Source organism: Rattus norvegicus, chromosome 4 (genome assembly GCF_036323735.1).
Source record: "Rattus norvegicus strain BN/NHsdMcwi chromosome 4, GRCr8, whole genome shotgun sequence".
Lineage (NCBI taxonomy): Eukaryota > Metazoa > Chordata > Mammalia > Rodentia > Muridae > Rattus > Rattus norvegicus.
Genome location: NC_086022.1, coordinates 106,699,699 through 106,716,861, shown reverse-complemented (window position 1 = coordinate 106,716,861; position 17,163 = coordinate 106,699,699). Strand labels below are relative to the sequence as shown.

The 17,163-nt window shown below is 43.7% G+C and overlaps 1 protein-coding gene across 2 annotated transcripts in view; it reads left to right on the top strand.

Annotated features, from left to right (window-relative positions):
* The window catches only part of Dnah6 (dynein, axonemal, heavy chain 6), a 220,227-nt gene that overhangs the window by 125,600 nt on the left and 77,464 nt on the right, over positions 1-17,163 (top strand). For both annotated transcript variants that reach the window (XM_039108712.2, NM_001419792.1), the window contains exons 44-50: positions 1,136-1,209; positions 3,507-3,661; positions 6,982-7,213; positions 10,111-10,263; positions 12,528-12,668; positions 14,469-14,711; positions 16,059-16,226. In XM_039108712.2, the coding sequence (XP_038964640.1) occupies positions 1,136-1,209; positions 3,507-3,661; positions 6,982-7,213; positions 10,111-10,263; positions 12,528-12,668; positions 14,469-14,711; positions 16,059-16,226 (1,166 nt within the window). The remainder of the gene's footprint in view (positions 1-1,135; positions 1,210-3,506; positions 3,662-6,981; positions 7,214-10,110; positions 10,264-12,527; positions 12,669-14,468; positions 14,712-16,058; positions 16,227-17,163) is intronic.

The window sequence follows — 17,163 nt, the reverse complement described above, 5'->3', positions numbered from 1 at the left end:
TATAGAAAGGAGGCAGTCTGAAATGATACAGGAGGGAGCAAGAGAAGTTTATGGGTGAACAGAAAAACAAATATCACATGCCTTCCTTCATAAGGGATCTGTGTGTGTGTGTGTGTGTGTGTGTGTGTGTCTGTGTGTGTGTGTGTCTGTGTGTGTCTGTGTGTGTCTGTGTGTGTGTGTCTGTGTGTGTGTCTGTGTGTGTGTCTGTGTGTGTGTCTGTGTGTCTGTGTGTGTGTCTGTGTGTGTCTGTGTGTGTCTGTGTGTATCTGTGTGTGTCTGTGTGTGTCTGTGTGTGTGTGTCTGTGTGTGTGTGTCTGTGTGTGTGTCTGTGTGTCTGTGTGTCTGTGTGTGTGTGTGTGTGTGTGTGTGTGTGTGTGTGTGTGGTTATAAGCACACCCATGTAATACATATGTCATGTATATGACATAATGGAGAATCTAGGGGTAAATATATGTACTTATAGTTATATACAGACCCGTGTGATGTGTTTATGTGTGCATGTGCACGTCACACATGTGTGATGTCATGGGGAATCTAGGTATATATACAGACCCATGGTGTACACATATGTTGCATATATATGACATGAACACAGCTAGGTTTAGTTAGGGAGCAGAGGATTAGAAGGAAAGGGAGAAGAGAGACAAAGGATTAAAATACAAACAAAAACAATGCTCTGCACGTATCAAAATGGCATAAAGAAACCCATTATTTTATGTGCTAACTAAAAAAACATATTTTTATCTGAGTGTAGTATTTCATTTCTGTAATCCCAGTACCCGGAAGGCTCCAGCAAGAGGATTGCATTAAATTTGAGGTCAATTTGGCTACAGCATGAGACTGCGTCTCAAAAAAATATGCATTTATTTTTTTTAAAAGATAAAAAGAAATAATGATAATTCTAAAATGTTTCTTTTTATTTAGTAATGATTCAATATTTACTATTTAGCCAAAATGTTTAATACTTACTAAGCAATGAAATCTGGGAAATCATCCACCCAACTAAGATGGCATGTTGTGGACATGGCTCGCCCTCAGTTTTCATATCAACAGATGAGAATGTATAGATCTCATTAGAAGGCTGCACTCAAGCTGATCCCCACAGTAAAGTTGCTTTACTTTACTTTACAAACAGACAAGCACTTTGGGATTGCGATTGACCTGGAATACTTCCTAAGCAAGCCCATCATATTTGGTGATTTCATTAAGGTGAGTGGTCCATTGCCTGACTGCACTTAAAGGTATTTGCTGTTTTCCAAATCAGATTCATCTACGCAAGGATTTTTGCATTTGTGAAGATTAAACATCTAAGCCAAGCGTGGACGAGCTCCAGTCCCATGGGCCAAATCTGCAGGCTGCCTCATTCTTATAAATATGGTTTATCCCAGCACAGCTCACTCTTTTGTGCCCAATGATAGCAGAGTACAGTAGCAGAGGCAGAGACTGGGCGCTCTGCAACACCAAATATCATTTACTCTCTGGTCTTTTGCAGCGAAAGTTACATATTTTTGGGGGGATCGTGCAAACCAGAATCATCAGAAGGAGGCAAAGAGGCTTAGTTCCTTTACTTGGGACCAAGTTCCTATGTTATACCTAGCCGTGCAAGTCCTGATCAAATTCTTCCAGTTATGGAAGCTTAATCATCAAAGGAGTTGCCCTCTTCATTTCAAGAAAATTAATCAGTAGCAAAACATTCTTATATTTAACTATGTTTTATATTATTGTAAGTTTCTTTTCCATTCATCCAAAAGCATCAACACACGGGCCTAGTTTTCCCCTCTGAACCTTCCTGGAACAAATCTTCCATCCTCTCCCCGCCCCCGCCCAACCCCACCTATACAGCAAATTGCCATCTGCCTCCACCAAACTGACCCTCACTTGGGGAATATGCTCTTGGTGTCACAGGTCAAGAGCCACACCCATTTGCTCACCAAGGTCCCAACTTCACACACAGATCAAGGTACATAGCTGCCTGCCTACCAAAGCTAATGATCCGATAATAAATTAACTGGTTGTTCTATAAGCTACATGCAGGGCCTCACTCCAGATGAGTATTACCACCTGACATGGGGGAAAGGATAGTTTATTTATGCGAAATATGACTATTTAAAGTATCATCAGAAATGAAGGCCCAGCAGCCACAGGTGCCTATGTAAGTCCTGTACAGGTTAAAGCTGTCAGTATCCCCCCCAACAGGTGGGAGAGGAGCTCAGGAGCTACACGCCTGCCTGAGGAGCGACTGGCAACTGGTGGCCAATGGGGGAGGGAGAGTCAGTTTTATTCAAGGATGTGGTCCTGAAGGTTGATTGCCCTTGTATGCTCCAGCGGGCAGGCCTATGCTCACAGTCATACAGGCAGTACTGATTGGACTCCGTGGTTGTAAAATTGAATCAACTAATTAATTCTTTTAAAAAAAATCAGACAACATGAATTAGAAGGGGGTACAGAGGGAGGTCTTAGAGGAGTTGAGGGGAAGATGGATATAATCTAAATATATAAATTATCAACAATTTTTAAAAGGAAAGACTAGGTCAAACACAACAAAGTAAGTAAAAAATAAATAATAAAGCCTGAGGGTTTGTTTTCACAAATTACATTTGATATGTAATTTTAGTGATAGTATAATCAAATAAAAGAATAAAGAAAGCCTGGAGATATGGCTTAGTCAGTAAAATGCTTGCCCAACAAGTATGAAGACATAGGTCTTAGTTTTACTGCTACGAACACACAACATGACCAAGGCAACTCTTATAAGGACAATATTTAATTGGGGCTGGCTTACAGGTTCAAAGGTTTGGTCCAGTATCATCAAGGTGGGAGCATGGCAGCATCTAGGCAGGCATAATGCAGGAGGAGCTGAGAGGTCTACATCTTCATCTATAGGCCACTAGGAGACGACTGACTCCCACGTGGTTAGGATGAGGGACTTAAAGCCCACGCCCACAGTAACACATTTACTCCAACAAGGCCATACCTCCAAATAGTGCCATTCCCTGGGCCAAGCATATTCAAACTACCACAACAACAGAAGTCCAAGTCCCCAGATCTCCATGTAAAAAGCAGTATGTGTATGCGTACAGTATATGTAGCATGTGTCCAATAGTGTACACATAGCTAGCACATACCTAGCAGTAGCAATATGAGAGGCAGAGACTGGGGGATCCCTGGAAACTATACACCAGCCATACTGGCCTACTTTGCAAAGTTTGGCCAGTAAGACAGACACTAGAAGGCTTCCAAGGACAGACATCATCCACAATAGAATATCTGCAACTTCAAATACACACACATGCGCGTGCACACACACACATATGTGCGCGCACACACACACACATTAAATGATTTCGAACTCCTTTCTGCATGTACTTTATTGCAGAGATCATTGGCATTGCAGCCTACCACTGGAAAAGGTGGAGTGAGATAATTTTCCAGATTATCTGTGTGTGTCATATGTCTATATACGGTAACTGACCTAACTCGGTGTGTTCCCACAAATCACCTTACAGTTTGGAGCAGATAAGGCTGACCGCATCTACGATGATTTACCTGACATAGAGAAAATCGAGAATGTTCTTCAGGACTATCTCGACGACTATAACCTCACAAACCCCAAGGAAGTGAAGCTGGTGTTCTTCCAGGATGCCATAGAGCACGTGTCAAGGTAGAGTGCCGCAGGCTCCCGGCAGACTTGATCAAATCTGTTTATCATAAAAGATATAACTTTAGATGCATTAGGAGATGAGTTAAAGGACCATAGAAATACACGATGCTGGACTAAAAGATATTTCATAAGGCTTTTAAAAGATTTTATTCATTTACTTGTGTGTGTGTGTGTGTGTGTGTGTGTGTGTGTGTGTGTTGCCTGAGGTAGCCAGAAAAGGATGTTGAATTCCTTGGAGCCAGAGATACAAGCAGTTCTGAACTGCCTGATGTGGGTCCCAGGTCCTCTGGGAAAGTGGTATACTCATAATTACTGAGCCATCTCTAGCCCCAAAATATATTTCTATATGCCCAAAATAAATACAGAACGAATTTCCTATGGAATTCCATAGGTCCTTATTGCTAAAAATTAGACTTATTAATGTGTATGGGGTGTTGTCTACATGTATCTATGTGCACTGTATGCGTGTCTGATACCACGGGTGGTGAAAAGAGGGTGTTGGAGCCCCCGAATTGGATGTACAGGTGGTTATAAACCACCATGAGTGTGCTGGGAACAGACCCCAAGTTCTCTGCAAGAGCAACAAATGTTCTTAACCACTAAGCTGTTTCTCTAGATCCTGTGATTGCAGAGAATTAATCAATTTTATTTCTTTGTTTTTATTCTTGTCTTGTTACAAATAGTATCTAAAGTGGCTTAAAAGATATATTGGGCTAATTACACATGTGCCTACAAAGAGAGCTCAAGGTTATAATAAACATCGTTGAACCCGGATGACAGATCAATCTGCTCAGAAGTGTGACTCCTCCCACTTTCAGCTCTCTTAGAGGGACATTCCTCTCATGTGGGCACTGAGCCTGAATCTCTTCAGTCCTCGAGATACACACCGCTTTATAGAGTAGTTGATGTCCTTTTAGACCATTGCAAGGGTTTAAGTGACCTTTCCAAGTGAGCCAGCATTTGTTTCCTGTGACTTCTGGTGTCAGGTCCCTCCTATGAATCAGGAACAATAATGGTACTCAGTGAGCATGTAAAGCCACGATACGTGGCATCATGTAATCGTCACGGTCCACTCTCAGCTCTGTGTCCCAGTCTCTTGGTGAATGTGGCTCAGAGAATGTTCCACCGGGCTTTTTAGACACACACCGACTGGCTTCGTTTCATCATTGTCTCTCCTGGTTGTAGGCTGCTCTCTTGGGTGCTTCTTGTGGTTTCGTCAGACAGTACCTGGAGTGCCTGACACATCTCTGTCGTCAGAATCTCTCTCCACATGCCTCTCTGTGACAGCACTAAGGGTGTTTGGGCTTCACCAAATGATGGCCCCGGCACCAACAACAAGAACAGAAGTCAAATGGCCTTATGACTTAGCTATTCCATCATATCTATTCTTTCTGTCAAAGCAGCCCCACAGACACACCCAGGCTCATACAAAGAGAACAGTGCTCTAGCCCTTGATGGATCACAGAACAAACTGGACCAGAAATAATATTGCAGCCGACTTACAGATGATGCCATGGAAAACTTAGGCACATTCTCCCAAGTCTTGCTCATGATGGCAGGCTTAGGAATCCTATTCAAACCTTTGTCTCTAACTCCACTGTAGGTCTCCCAAACCAGAACAGGCCCAATTTTTCCTAAAAGCTCCAGAAGTGCTTTAGAATTATTCTCGTGCTACTCCTAGCTTCATCCTTACCAGGCATACCTATCCTGGATCATGCCAACAGTACAAAGGTTGTAACCCCAGCACTTGGAAGAGTGAGGCAGGATTGCTACAAGTTTGAGACTAGCCTGGGCTATTATACCAAGACTTGTCTCAAATCCTTCTCTAAAAATTTATCCTGGATCTATGGTGTTCCTTATTAAAAGGGAATTTCCAGCCTTCCCTATGCTTAGCTCCATACATTTCTAATATTGCACTTTAAAAGCGGTACCCATATACAGTGACAATCAGTTTGAAATATTAGTGAGTGGGATGTCCCTTGATCTACAATTATAGCAAAAATTTAGCAGCTTTGAGGGTTCATATTCATGTTGGCCACATTTTAGTGCTGGTCCTTGTTCAAACTGACAACCTCAAGGATTTTTTTCACATAAATAAAGTCTCCCATGTGTCCTACATCTCTACTCTTAAATTCAAAAAGTCATGTTTGTCACAGCTTGCATTATAAGATGACTATTTGCCTGACACTGGGTTGTCAAGATACTATTTGGTTCCCATCTGTTTTCTTACCAACATACCCACATGCTATATCTGAACAACTTTCATTCCCATAGAGAAACCTCATTTAAAACACTGATGGTTGGTTGGGGATTTAGCTCAGTGGTAGAGCGCTTGCTTAGGAAGCACAAGGCCCTGGGTTCGGTCCCCAGCTCCGAAAAAAAAGAACCAAAAAAAAAAAAAAACCACTGATGGTAGTTTTTAAAGAAGTTATTTTTACATTTTCTATTTTGTTTTTGAGAGTTTGTTGACACCATCACTCCCTGGGGAGGTCTAGCATCATCGATATTGAGATGTGAACTGCAAGGGTATTACTCCCTCTCACACTCCTCCTGCCTTCTCGGATTGTTTTCTAATTTAAATTTTCCTCTTTCTTCTTCTGTATATCCTCTTACTCACTTAGGATAGGTGTAGAGATTGTCTCTGATCCACAATGACATTTTTCCCTCCCTCAGTCTCTCACCGTTGTCTTGTAAAACCACACCTTGAGGCCTGTTGTGTGGCCATCTCATGTTGACTCATTTCATAAGGGAAATCTCTTATTCCTATTTTAGATGCTCGCAAAATTTTTAAGTTGTGTCAAAAATGTTGATCTCAGGAATAGAAGTAGATGCGATTCCAACCCTTGTGCGCGCGCGCGCGTGTGTGTGTGTGTGTGTGTGTGTGTGTGATATAGGGTATCACAGGAATTGAAGCAGGTGAGGTAGAAGACATGAATGCTAAGAAAGAGAGAGAGAGAGAGAGAGAGAGAGAGAGAGAGAGAACACAGAAGCAAAGGGAGGATAAGCTATGGGGAGTAAATACAATTTTAGAGGGCACATGACAGCAACTACAGAAGGAGAAATAAGAAAGGCCGGCCTCAATGGCTTCGGGCACTTGCATACCTAAGGCAGAGAGCCACCAGCCCATGGCGAAGCACAGGAGAGAAGGAGAAAGGAGCCAACAATAGCATTCACCCAGCCATGATTTGCCTGAGATAGACTGATTCTCCCTTGCAGTATTCCGCTCTGCTGGCCACAGCCATCTCCACTGTAGCAGGTCCTCTCAGCAGAAGCCATGCCTGTGAACATGAACTCAATCTTCCTCGCTTTGCTTCCTGCAGAATCGCACGGATGATCCGCCAGGAAAGGGGCAATGCACTGCTGGTTGGTGTAGGAGGCACGGGAAAGCAGTCCCTCACGAGACTTGCCGCTCATATATGTGGTTACAAGTGTTTGCAGATCGAACTTAGCCGGGGGTATAATTATGACAGTTTCCACGAAGACCTGAGGAAGTTGTACAAGATGGCTGGTGTGGAAGACAAAAACATGGTTTTCCTTTTCACAGACACCCAGGTACATATTCAAACAGTGAGCACATGGGGTTACAATCCACTGTGAGCACTTGGGGTTAAAATCCACTGTGTTTTGAGGGTGAGTAGATTATAGAGGATCACTGTCTCTGCTAACAGATTCCCTACACCTTATAAAAGACCTTTATAGCCCAGTGTCTTGTTTATTTTGAGTTTTTTTAAACAAGGTTTTTCCCTTTAAATTTGAAGTATTTGTGGTCAGAATTTAAAAAGCGCTATTCTTTGGGGAAAGGCATAGACAGTGGAAGGTTATTGTCCTAGTTTCAGTTCTGTTGCTGTAATCAAACTGCCTGGGGAAATGCAGCTTAGGGGAGACGGCTTACTTTAGCTCCCAGTTTCTGGTTACCATTAGTCGTAGCACAGAAGTCACACTGGCAGGACCTTGAAAGAGCTGGACACACCACACCCACAGTGAACAACAAAAAGAAGTGAATCCGAGCATGCTCACTTTCTTTCTGGAACTCTGATCATTTCTCCACTCTTACACGGTTCAGGACTTACTGCTAGGGAATGGTGTTGCCTACATTGGGCTGGGCCACCCACATCAATTAATTAACTTATTACAATTCCCAACATGCTCACAAGCCAAGCCACGGGAGCAATCTCTCACCTGGACTCTCTTCGCAGGTGATTCTAGGTTGTGTCAAATTGACAGTTAAGGCTGAGCACCACAGTAATAAACTCTTTATTTGGAAGTACTTATAGAAACTCTATGTAAAACTACTGCACTCAAGACTGAGTTTCAGGTCAAATTAACTCTAGAACTCAGTAGTATTCAGTGGCCAATATGAGAGTTTTTAAATTCTGTAGCAGAAGGCTTTCATACATACATTACGTACATATGCATGCATGTGTGTGTGCGTGTGCATGCACGCGTGCGCGCGCGCACGAACACACACGAACACACACACACACACACACACACACACATCATTTAAAAACGTTCTTAAATCATGATATGCCATTGACAGAGTGTGGAGAAACTCAGGCTGCTACTCAACAGGTAAAAGGAACCAGGGATTGATCCCCAGGCCTAATATGGTAGGAGAGACTGGCATCCTGAAAGTTGTCCATACACACACACACACACACACACACACTAATGAATAAATTCAAATTTAATAAAATGTTAAATCTCTGTTTAGGAATAATGAGATAAGTATAAATACAAATTAGAATTTAAAAACCTTAGGAAAAAACAAAACTAGTTTAGCTAAAAGTTTAGGAAGAAGGGTAAGTGAGAAGAGAAGCAATGAGAATTAAGTAGAAAACAACAAAACACAAAGTCAGCATTTGTTCTGAGGGAAAATCTACAGCGTTATGAATAGCAAAAGACTTAACAGAACCAAGACAATCCATGTTTCTAACGCTTTCTCACTAATTATGAGAAGAGGCCCATTTCAGAATGTACAATTACCTATTCAAATTTAAAAGAAAATCTCAAGATATAGGTGGTTGCAAAGTCTAAACAGACTCTTTTACCAGAAATAATTTACTGTATTCTTTGAGAATTACATACATTTACACTGTCCTCCAACTCCCCCAGGACCTCTGTCACATGTGTTCCTCCCAACTTCATGCCCTCCTTTTTTTCTCTTATCACCTACGTATGCACGGGTGTAGGGCAATCTACTAGGGGCTATCCCCTTAGAAAAAACTGACTCACCCAATCTCATGGGCCATCAAAGATTAGTAGCTTCACAGCCAGAGAGTGGCCTCGTGGTCCCCCTCCCCATCCATGCTGACAGGCCTGAGCGAGTATAGGACTTGTGCAGATAACCACAGCTGCTGTGTGGGCCATGAGTTCATGGCTACATCATGTCTGGAAGACGCTGCTTTGTGGTAGCCCCCTCTCACCCTAAGACAGAAGTCAATGTGATTAAATTTGCCCTTGCTTCAAAAAAGCAAAGACAGGACAACTGAATTCTCCAATAGGAAGCACTTAGAGAACCAGAACTAACAAAAGGAAATGTTAAACATTACTAAAGTCATGCTTGACCTAAATGAGAAGTAGTTGATATTCATGTACTTTAAATGCTAATCTCACTCTTGGGGATTTCGTCCATAAAAATAATTTGCTCCCAGCTGAGAAACAAAGCTTTAGGCATAAAGATGAATTGGTAATATAAACTATATTGCCAACTATTTACACCCATGGAAATGCAAGGCACTTTGTCTCCATGGTATGTTGTTTTCCCATGAGATGAATACAGAAGTGTGGTTTAATATTTACAATAAAACCATAGCTGAATGGAGCAGAATACTTGTACATATGAGTTTGGTGGGTAAGATGTTGTGCTATTAAGTTTTAACTGTCAAATTGACACAAGAATAACCTGGAAAAAGAGTTTCAGTCAAGCAATTCTCTAGAACAGATTGTCCTGTGAGCATGTCTGTGAGGGACTGTCTTGATTGTTAATTAATGTGAAAGAACCCAGCCCACTGTGGGCAGCACCATTCCCTAGGCAGAGGGTCTCAAACAGTAGGTGAGATTGAGGAAGCCATCTGAGCATGAGCAAACAAGCAGCAAAGGTAAGTTTACTTCTCTCTGCTTCTGACTGCAGATATTATGTAACTAGCTGCTTTGAGCTCCTGCCTTGACTGCAACCTGGAATTGTACTTCAAATAAGCCCTTTTGTTCCAATGTCATCTTTGGTCCAGGGTGTTTTAATCACAGCATGAGCCGTGAAAGGGGAGAACAGACACAAATGCCCCTCAAGAGACAAAACAAGAGAGGAAGATGGAAATCACTGCTAGGACTTAGGATGCTATCTATATAGGGTTTAAGTACCTTTTAAAGGTGGCAATGGTACCTGTCAGTTTTGGAATGAATGCTCGATAACTTCATGTAACAACTGTAGCACTTTGCTTTTCCTGTAGATCGTCGTTGAAGAGTTCCTTGAAGACATAAACAACATCCTCAATTCGGGTGAAGTGCCCAATTTATTTGAGAAGGATGAGCTGGAGCAGGTTTTAGCAGCCACCCGACCGAAAGCCAAGGAAGTTGGAATCTCTGAGGGGAACAGAGATGAGGTAGCACATTCCAGAATTATTATGCAGCTCTCCAAGCAAAGATGGCCTTGGCCCTTTTGTTTGGTAGACACAGTACTCCTGAAGAGTACATGGGCAGATTATTTTTATGTGATTTTCTTTGTAATTCTATTTGTTTTCTGTGTTTAAAGTGTTTGCTCACTATACTTTCAGAAATGTTCACAGATGCAGCAAGTCCCATTGCCCACACAGAGATTACAGTCAAAGAGCCCCTTGTTCTTCTTTGAGCCTGTACTTACACCTGCAGTGTGTCTCCTGAGGAAGGCTGCAGGCGCTAGCCTAATGTTTGCTATCCTCTTGTCTGGCAGCAAGGTCCTGCACAATGAAAACAGAAATGTGCGTGCTCTCTCTCTCTCTCTCTCTCTCTCTCTCTCTCTCTCTCTCTCTCTCACACACACACACACACACACACACACACACACACACACACACACACACACACACTATAGCTGATACCCACCTCCATTTCTCCAGCACCATGATTTCAGGCACACCAGCCCCTTTCCTTCTCTCTGCACCTCCTTCCACTTTGAGGCTATTATCACTGGATAGTTAATGTGTCCCCTGTGAGAACTGCCCTGGGCCAGAGATAATGATAAGTATAGTCAGCAAGTCTACTTTGGCTACCTTATGCCAGAAGGGACTCATTAGGGAGGTGTGGAACCTCAAGAGGCCAAAGAAAGAGAAACAGCCGACCTCTCAGAGTGAATGTGACCTCATTCCATTTCCGTTGTGTGAAAACAATCTGACCAGAAGTAATTTTAGAAAGGATAGGATTTATTTGGCTGACAATTCCAGTTTACAGTCCCTGATAGCCGGGCAGTCAGACCAGGAATTGGAGAAGGCCATCTCACATCGCAGCCAAGAGCAGACGAAAACCAAAAACAACCCGGCTGCCTGCAAGCATCTGCTCTTCTCTCACATAGAGTTTAGTGTCCAGTCCATAGAATGGTGCCTCTCACCACGGGCTGTGTTTTCCTTCACCAATGAATAATCAAGACAATCCCCCACAGTCATGCCCACAGCCACGCCCACAGCCTTGCCACAGCCACACCCACAGCCATGCCACGGCCACGCCCACAGCACGCCTGATGTGGATATTCCCTCACTGAGGCTCTTTTCCAGGTTCTCCCAGGTTATGTCAAGTTGGTGACTAAAACCAACCATCACATACATTGTGGGAATAAACAGCCAAGGAAGCCCAAGCCTCTACAGTACCATCCCTGCTCTAACAGTGAGCGGATGACCAATCACTGTGCCCCTGCTAACAGCCACCAGCCACAAAGCAATGTATCCTCCTCCTGGGCAGAAACAGCTGACGGGAGGTGTGATGTCTGAAAATAATCCCTCCAGGGCCACACCACTTCTTTCAGGCTTTCCAGCTACAAAGATAAATGCCAGGACCCTGCCCCTTCCTCCTGGCTGCTGTCTGTCCTAAAACAAAACCCATGAGGTGTCTCTCCACTTCAGTCAAGAGGTCATACGCAGTGCTCAGATTGCAGTGGAAGCTGCACAATGTCCCTTTCTTTCTTTGGGACTGACTCCAGGGTCTCACACATTTGGTAAATAAGCCATCCACCATTGACTCCAGGGTCTCACACATGGGAAATAAGCCATCCACCATTGAACTCCAGTACTCCATTTTAATTGTTTGAGACAAGGTCTCACTAAATCCCCCAGCGTGACCTTGAACTTACGCTGTAGTTCAGGATGGCCTTGAACCTTCAATCCCCCTACCTCCGCCTCCTGACTAACTAGAATTAGAGAACTGTACCACCACCCACTTTGTCTCTAGCTGTCCTTTTTAGTACTTTCAGAGTGCATGAGTGTTTTCATTGTTTTCCTGTTGCTATAATAACAATTACCTAACACAAGCAGCTCAAAGATGAAAGGGTTTATTCCGTATCATAGTTCATTATGGATACATGGTAACAAGAGCTTGAAGCAATCGCATGCAACACATGCGCAGTTAGAAAGCAGGGAATGAATGTGTGCATGTCCAAGCCCAGCTCCTTTCTCCACTTTATAAAGTCCAGACTCACCTGCCTAGGACGCAGTCCCACCCGGAGTTAAGACAGGTCTCCCCACGTCAAGTCACGTGACCGAGACCAATGTGAGTCTAGATTTTGTCAACCACACTGAGTGTAGGTGCTTACAGTTCACCTAGCTATGCTCAGGTAACATCCTCACTGTGTCCCTTGTTCTCTCCCCCTTATTTTCAACTGAAAACTGATCTTCGTTGCCAGGTGTTTCAATATTTCATCAGCAGAGTACGACAGAAGCTGCACATAGTTCTCTGCATGAGCCCGGTTGGCGAGGCCTTCAGGTCCCGATGCCGGATGTTTCCATCCCTGGTGAACTGCTGCACCATTGACTGGTTTGTCCAGGTGGGTGACAGCCCAGGATATCCTCTGTGAGAAGACAGATTTGCTTGTTTTAGGGGACTGCCACACTGAGCACATCTCATGATCCTTATGTTAGTTGTAAAGGCTTCTGGGAAATTACTCAAGACACAGGATGATATTGATGGTCACAGAACGAAGAGAAAACACGATTGGTAAAGGGAGGGGAGGCCACTGACACATTGTGATCCCAACAAGAGCTGTCACAGTGCGTGGCCAGGGAGAGAACTGGAAGGAGGCAGAGCCAGAGATGGCCCGGCAGTTAAGAGTTAAGACTGTTCTTCCAGATGGCCGGGTCTGACTCCCAGCACCTACGTGGTTGCTACAGGTTGTCAGGAATACCAGTTCCAGAAAATCTAACTACCTCTTCTGGCCCCCAAGGGCATCACACATGTGTGGTGCACAGACATATGTTTATGCATAATACCAATACACATAAAATAGAAATAAATAAACCCCACCAAAAGAGGGTATCAGAGCCAGCGAGTGTAAGCAACGATCTCACAGCGTTTTCTTGGACAAACAGAAAGACAGGAGAAAGGGCTGGAGAAAGAAAGTGGAGTCAAGAAAGCCCTATCTTTAATCTTTTATTACATCATTTATTAGGGGGAGGGGGCACACCACAACACTTACACGCAGGGCAGATGTCACCTTGTTGGCGTCAGTTCTCTCCTTCCACCACATGAGTCCGGCAGTCAAACTCAGGTTGTCAGTCTCTGCAGCAAAGCCTTTAACCTGCCGAGCCACCTGGCCAGTCCAGAAAGAACTACTTTTGAACAGCAATTTTAAACTCTGGGTGTGTTGATAAAAATGATCCAGGGGGAGAGTCAATACAACATTAAGCCTCGTGGAACCGATGACACTGACTAGCAGGGAAGCATGGGGTGCAGCTGTCCCTGAAGGAGCAGTGCCCTGGGTGACAGGAGGGGAGGGCTGAGAGGTACCAGTGCAGAAGGGAAGATACCGGGGTTGGGTGAAGAGCTCAGTGGCGTCTCCTTTGCTTCTGATCTTTTCATTCATGTAGCAAGCAAAAGCACCCACTGGAAGTAACTCAATGGGGACACAGAAGTGGAGAGACCCGCATACAAAGCACAACACTGATGAGCTAAGAAAGGAGCTTGTCAGAGACGCTCTCGGGGCTGGTCTTCATGAATGAAGGGGGAGCGAGCCAAGCATGGTGCTTATAATCAGCACCCAGGAGGCTAAAAGCAGAAGGATTGCTCCTCATTCAAGACCAACCTGGGCCCCAGAGCGAAAGACCCTGGCTCAGAAAACAAGCAACTCTCAGGAAGATGAGAGGGAGGAGAGGGTTTCTCTCCAGCTGTGCTCAGCTGCCCAGCAAGAGCACAGAGTAACTAAGGGTCACATGTGACCAAGGCTCAGGGGAGCTTCAAACAAGAGAAGTGGGAAGGTCAAGGTTTACTATGGGACAGCGATTCCACTGACAGACCGGACCTCGCTACTGTAGCACAGGGAAATTTAAAGGTCCTTGGGACTTTTGCCATTCTCTGCATGGAATTCCAAAGATAACCTCCCATTGCTTCTAATCAGCCGATGTCTATCAGCAACTTCTACGTGCTTGACACTGTTCTGGGGGCAAATTGGTGAGCAAATGCAGACCTGGGTCCCCTGGAATAAGGTTCAGTTCACGAAACCCCAAAAGCAGGAGTAGGAGTTAACTAGGCGAAAGAAAGAGCTAGACCAAGAAGTCCCAGACAAACACTGTTTCTTAATTGTTGAACCGTGTGTTGTAAAGGTGACCGGCAGGATGTTTTTCATTTACAGTGGCCCAGAGAAGCGCTTCTGTCCGTATCGAAGTCATTTTTCTCAGTTGTCGACACTGGAAACGAAGAACTAAAAGAAAAACTTTCCCTCATGTGTGTGAACGTGCACCTGAGTGTCTCCCACATGGCAGATCGCTACTACAGCGAGCTGCGCAGGCGCTACTACACCACGCCCACCTCCTACCTGGAGCTCATCAATCTCTACCTGACCATGCTCACTGAAAAGAGGAAACAGCTAGTTTCAGTATGTTTAGTTTTGTCGAACCCCACCTTTTTTGTGTGTGTGTGCTTAAAGCCAAAACTTTGGAGGGTGAATAAAAGATCTACACACCCATCTCGCCCCAAATGCTAAGCTTTCACTCTACCATGGAGCTTCATCTCTCTCTAAAGAGCTATCTCCGAACCAAACTCACAACCTATAATGACACCAAGAAGGGGACTGGGGGTGGGGTTGTTGTGTGCTGCTAGGACCTCTCCGGTCCTGAATGTTTATATTTTCCTTCTTTTATTTATGTGTTGTTGGTCCAATAGAACCAACCCAGTAGCACAGACGTTGAGCAGGGACCTCACTGTCTCTGTACGGTTTAACATGGACGAAAGCTCTCTGATGAGCCACAGAGATGGGTTCTGAATGCTCTAACATGTGCTGATGGCCAGCACCATGACCAAGGGCTTCACTGTCGCTCTCCATGCCACCCGAGCTCTGCCCCTTACGTCACAATCTTGAGCCTGTGATGAAAGGTCTGTAAGCTTTCATCTGTAAGAAGATAACCCTAAACTGGGAGAGATACATGTCTTCAGTTCCAGCACTTGAACTGTGGACGATGCAGACCAGAAGTTCAGGCCATCCTCAGCTACACAGTGCACTTAAAGGCTAACCCATACTACATGAGATCTCATAAGAACAAAAATTCATAAGAAATTTTTCGATTTAGAAAATAAGCTTTAGAAATACTTACAGTTCCTACTTGGGTTGTTGTAAATTTTAAATAAGATTCTGTGAAGGGAAAAATAAATACGTAAGGCACGGTGCTCATGACATATTTAAACTTTGGCCCAGAAATAGAGCCAATTAACAGGATCCAAAATTGCAACATCTTAGACCCAGCCCAAGTAGAAGGCTTTGCTGCTTAGATATTTAAAACACCTTTCCTAGCTTTGTAAATGCATGACTTGTTGGGAGCCCAACAGTCACCTTTGACTTCTGCCTATTTGAAATGATCTTTCTGACACACCTTCAAAGCAGTGTCTCCTCTTCCCTCAAGAGGAGTCCCTGTACTGTGTACCACCTCTGCAGTCCTAGATGAGGGTTTTCACCCCTTGGACATATTTGGTCCCTTCCTTCAGTGTGCCCAATGGTTCAGGGACATCCCACAGTTATAGCCAGAGGGCTCAGATGCAAACACCCAGTAAATAAGGAGGCCAGTTCCTAGCACTGTGCTACCTACAAAGGGTTCCCTATTTGTAGTAGGTTCACAACTCGAAGTGTTACAGATTGCTATGATGATTCTGTAGGTATAAATTTTAATGTATAAATAATGAGTGGCAATCTACAGCTTATAACACTTGTGAATTTTTTGTTGTCATTTAGGCACGAGATCGTGTAACGAATGGTCTCACCAAGCTATTAGAAACAAATATATTAGTAGATAAAATGAAATTAGACCTTTCGGCTTTAGAACCTGTGCTATTCCAGAAATCACAAGACGTCGAAGCCCTGATGGAAAAACTAGTGGTGGACCAAGAAAGTGCTGATCAGGTATCTAGTGGGATGGGATGGTCATATGGGCAAGAAGGCTTCAGTTGGAACCTCAAGGATTGCACAGAGTAAGTTTATCGATTTTCTCATTGCTATGACCAAATACCTGACAGGAAGCAACTTAAGGGAGGAAGGGTTTGTTTGCACTAACAGGCTGAAGGGGTACAGTTCACCATGGCTTCAGGAATGTGAGGCAGTTAGTCACAGTGTATTCACAATCAAGAAGCAGAGATAGATGAACACCAACGTTCTGTGGGCTTTCTCCATTTTCTTCAGTCTTAAGACCCCCACAGCCCATAGGATGGTGCAACCCACATTCAGGGTCGGTCTTTCCCTGCTCAGTTAAACCTCTTTGGAAACAACTTTATAAACACACCCAAGAGTTGTGATTCCGTGTCAATTGTAAATTCTGTCAAGTTGACAATCGAGATTAATCCACAGTAAGTGATCAGATCATTTTGTTATGTGTGTCATTAAAATAGATACCAGAATCAGTAATGCTATTTTCCTAGAAATTCAGTAATGTTTGAAGTTGTAAACAATATCACTTAACCAAATTGGGATGGTTCTCCATCACAGAATTGGTACCACTCAGTGACCAGAACTGAGGGTCATGAGAAAAGCAATATCTGAAATTATAAAATTGTTCCTCCACCTAAGAAGAAACTGTTGAGTTTATCACAAGACATAAGATAGACAAAAAACAACAGGAATGGAATTCCTGCTCACCATTGATCTAACACAAAGGACAAATACACTTCATTATCCTGACTTTTCAAACGCAAGTCAGATGTCTTGAATTTTTGGAGTGTTTTGAATTTTTGTAGATTTTTGAATGTTTGCACACATAGGAGATATACAATACCAGACTAAGCACAAGTCCATTCATAACCTTTATAAACATCTTATAGTAACTTGGTACAATTGGTTTTAGCTG